This window comes from Numida meleagris, chromosome 4 (genome assembly GCF_002078875.1).
Source record: "Numida meleagris isolate 19003 breed g44 Domestic line chromosome 4, NumMel1.0, whole genome shotgun sequence".
NCBI lineage: Eukaryota > Metazoa > Chordata > Aves > Galliformes > Numididae > Numida > Numida meleagris.
The window spans coordinates 11,064,797-11,068,268 of record NC_034412.1 but is presented as its reverse complement, the minus strand read 5'-3'; the positions used below and the strand labels follow the sequence as shown (position 1 = coordinate 11,068,268).

General features: G+C 54.3%; 1 protein-coding gene across 1 annotated transcript; it reads right to left on the bottom strand.

Annotated features, from left to right (window-relative positions):
* On the bottom strand, positions 12 to 2,348 carry LOC110397420 (zonadhesin-like). The gene is made up of 6 exons (XM_021393670.1): positions 2,279 to 2,348; positions 2,079 to 2,159; positions 1,724 to 1,965; positions 1,347 to 1,630; positions 970 to 1,247; positions 12 to 724 (listed from the first exon to the last, which is right to left on the bottom strand). The coding sequence occupies exons 1-6, from the start codon at positions 2,346 to 2,348 to the stop codon at positions 12 to 14; spliced, it is 1,668 nt and encodes a 555-aa protein (XP_021249345.1).

The window sequence follows — 3,472 nt, the reverse complement described above, 5'->3', positions numbered from 1 at the left end:
ACCACGTGGCGTCAGAGCATCCCACCCAGGCCCCGCAAAACTGACACTTGTCGTACGTGTAAGACGCGCCCAAAAAAGCCAGCCCTGCCCTGCAGACCCACCACGCACACGCCAGACCCGCTCCCTACCAGCACTCGGCTCTTCTCCTGCTTGAGTATTGTAATGCGCTCTCCGTACACATCCACCACGACTTCGCGCACGTAGGACACTCGGGGGTTGCCACGATGCTCGTTCTTTGCCTCCACATTGAAGTAGGGCACGGAGCTGTTGGAGCACACTTTGGCCAGGGTGTACGTGCAGTTCCCCATGAAGTTGTGCGTCACCTTGTCAAAGGTGTTGTAGTGAGGGTCCCCGTGGACGTGGCAGATGCCGTAGGAGTGTTCCAGGCACTCGGGTTTCCCGTTCTGCACTCCACAGAACTGGCCTGCAGGGCACGACGCACTGGAGCACTGCACTTTGCCTCCTCGCGTGGGACACGTGCACTTGGACGAGCAGGTGTTGTCGGTCCAGAACTCGGAGCCCACCGGGTAGTGCTGCCCGTTGTGCCAGCAGCCGCACTGCTGGCTGGGCACACATTGCTTGTTGTAGAGCAGGTACCCGCTGTCACATACGCATCCCTCCACGCATGGCAATCCACATGTAACAGGAGCCATAGGGTTAACACATGTTGCAGGGCAGGCTGCAGCACAGGGCTCATAGTGGCTGTTGGCTGGACATGTGATGGCTGCCAAGACAAAAGGAGAAGCAGTGACATCATCAGTCATCCTACACTCACAGTGCTCTACAGGTCAACAGGCATCACTGGAGGCTCTGGAATGATGTGACCACCCCACAGCTCCTCCCGTCTGCCCCAGGGTCATCCCTTCTACACAGAAGGAACCACGCTGGGGATTTGACCCACAAAGCATGCTCCCTCACACACTGGCAAACCAGCTCAGGAAAATGGGTGCTTTTCTGACGCTGACTTACGGCAGAATGTTGCGTTCCTCCACACGGGGATCTGGACACCAAGCGCCTGGCAGGCATCTGCATAGGACTGCAAGCTGTTGCACAGCACCTTGCGATCAAGCCCCAGCTCGCACAAGTCATAAAGGCACGTGTTGAAGTAACCACTGGGACTCAGCACAGCGTGGCACACCTCAAACGGGCCGCTGGTGTCCGTGAGGAGCCCGCAGAAGCTGCTGCTGGCAATGACTTGCTTGTCCGTCTCAGTGCAGGCTGGCGGGAGCAGCGTTCCGGCTGAGCAGCTATAGTGAGGCAGAGAGAAGGGCCCCTGGGTTATCTGTGGGCTTCTCCTGGCACCTCCACTCCACCCCTCCCCAGACCTGCTGGGGCACCACACGCACCTGCTGTCATTGGACACCTGCCAGCTGTTACCCAGGCTGGTGGAGTCAGGTTCCAGCACCCCATCCGGGTTCAGGAAGTCATCTGCTGCCATCCCGTTGTAGTTGCCACACATGCCACAAACCTTCTGCCCAAAGGCGCTTGGAAGCGTCACCTCCACCCGATGGTTTCCATCAAACTTCACGCTCAAGCCAAAGTCTGTTGTGACCACGGTGTAGAACCCGCTGGACGAGACCTGCACGCCCACCGATGGGGTGCAGGGCAGCACCTCTGGCACTCCGTTGACCTGGAAGGACAGAAACCAAGACAGGGTTGGAGAAACCCCTTTGGCACGGCTCTCCCTCTGCACAGCTGCGCCATTGCTCCCCGTTGTGCTTACCGTCACCACGCCATCCTTCCCTAGCCTTATGCGCTGGCCGTACACTTCCACGTCCACAAACTGGACGTAGGACACACGAGTGTTGCCTCCTCTGTGTTCGTTGGCCGCTTCCACGTTGAAGTAGGGCAGCGAGCTGTTGCTCTCGCACAGCTTGGAGAGGGTGTAGGTGCAGGTGCCCATGAAGTGGTGTATTTGCTTGTCAAACGTGTGGTAGTGGGGGTCTCCTTCCACCACACAGGTTCCTGACAAAGGAAACGCCACAGAAACCTTTCAGTTAGGCACCTCTGTCCAGCCCTTCTCCCCTTTCTACAATGCTTAAAGCACTGCTGCCCCACAACTGCTCTCCTCCATTCACCTGAGCCTGGCTGTGGCATTGGCGTGGAATCCCCTGACACAGGTGTGGTGGTGCTGGGGCCTGGTGTTGTGCTCACATCGCCTGCAAAAGACACAGTGGCACATACCAGTCAACCCTCCTTGCCCACATCCTGTTCAAGGCAGAAAACGCGTTGACTGCCACGACAAGTTGGCTGCCTTTCCCCAGGCAGTGTCACATACCTGGACAGTATCCCTTTTCAATGGACAAATCATCCAGTGCTATGTCGCTGCGGAAGTCTTCCCCTATCATGCCCTCAAGGACAATCTATGAGAAGGGGTGATTTCCAGCATTAGTTCCAGCCATACATTCTGAGTGTCATTCGAAAGAAGATGGCAGTTAGTGCCCCTGTCCTTACCTGCATGTTTCCCGTGCTGTGCACTGTGACCTCTCCTAAGATCCACCTGTCTCCTTTGCTTCCCACTTCTTTCCATACCAGTGTTGCTGTCTCATTGTGTAGTACATACACCCGCAGGGCCATGGCTTCAGCCACTCCGTACATGTGATACCAGAAGCGGAAGCAGTGTGGGCCCGTTGAATTGCACACTGGGCTGACCAAGCTGGCTATCTCACCTGGATTGTGCTCACTTCCTTGCAGGTAGATATAATAGCCATCTGGAAATAGCACAGAGTCAATTTCTCATGTTGCTGAACCAGACATCATTTACGGTTTTTTGTGCAAGTACATTTTTCTGGGAGATAGAAAGACTGTAGCTTGCACATAGGACTCATGTTACTGAAAGTGGATCAGTTATCTCTAGAACAGAACATGTCTAGACAGCTCTGGCCAGTAAGAGTGGGGGTGTGGGAGTATGAACAATTAGACAGACTGTGATACTTCAGTATGCCTCCACCCAGCACTGTCACTAAATTTCCAGTTCCCAAATAGACTTCCAGCGGATTACATTGTTCTTCTACTTTGGGAAAGACTAGCATGTTGAAGTATGGGCAGGCTCCAAAGTGATCCCAGTGTCAGCCTGGATATGTCTTTGCTGAAGCCTTTCTGCAGGTGACTCTGCAAACATGTGTTACATGCATTACATGCTCATAAATGTGCTGCACTGTTCATCCACCCCAAGCCAAATTCCTGACTGCTGCAGAAAGCTCTGGACAAAGCCCAAGAAACATGTTGCCTGGATTTCCTGTTAAAAGAGGTTCCTTGTGCTCTTCCCAAAGATTGCTGTATCTGAAGTACAGCCAGATAGAGGTTTCTGTTCCTACCTCCTGTTGTGTGGTCATAGGGAGGGCCAGTATCTGGTGAGAGTGTTGGCCCCTTGTTTCTTATCCAGTCAAAGTTGTCATTGATCGCCTGTTCCCACTCACAGAAGTCAACATCAAACGTGCAGGACATACCGCAGGCTGTTGGTGCAGCTGTA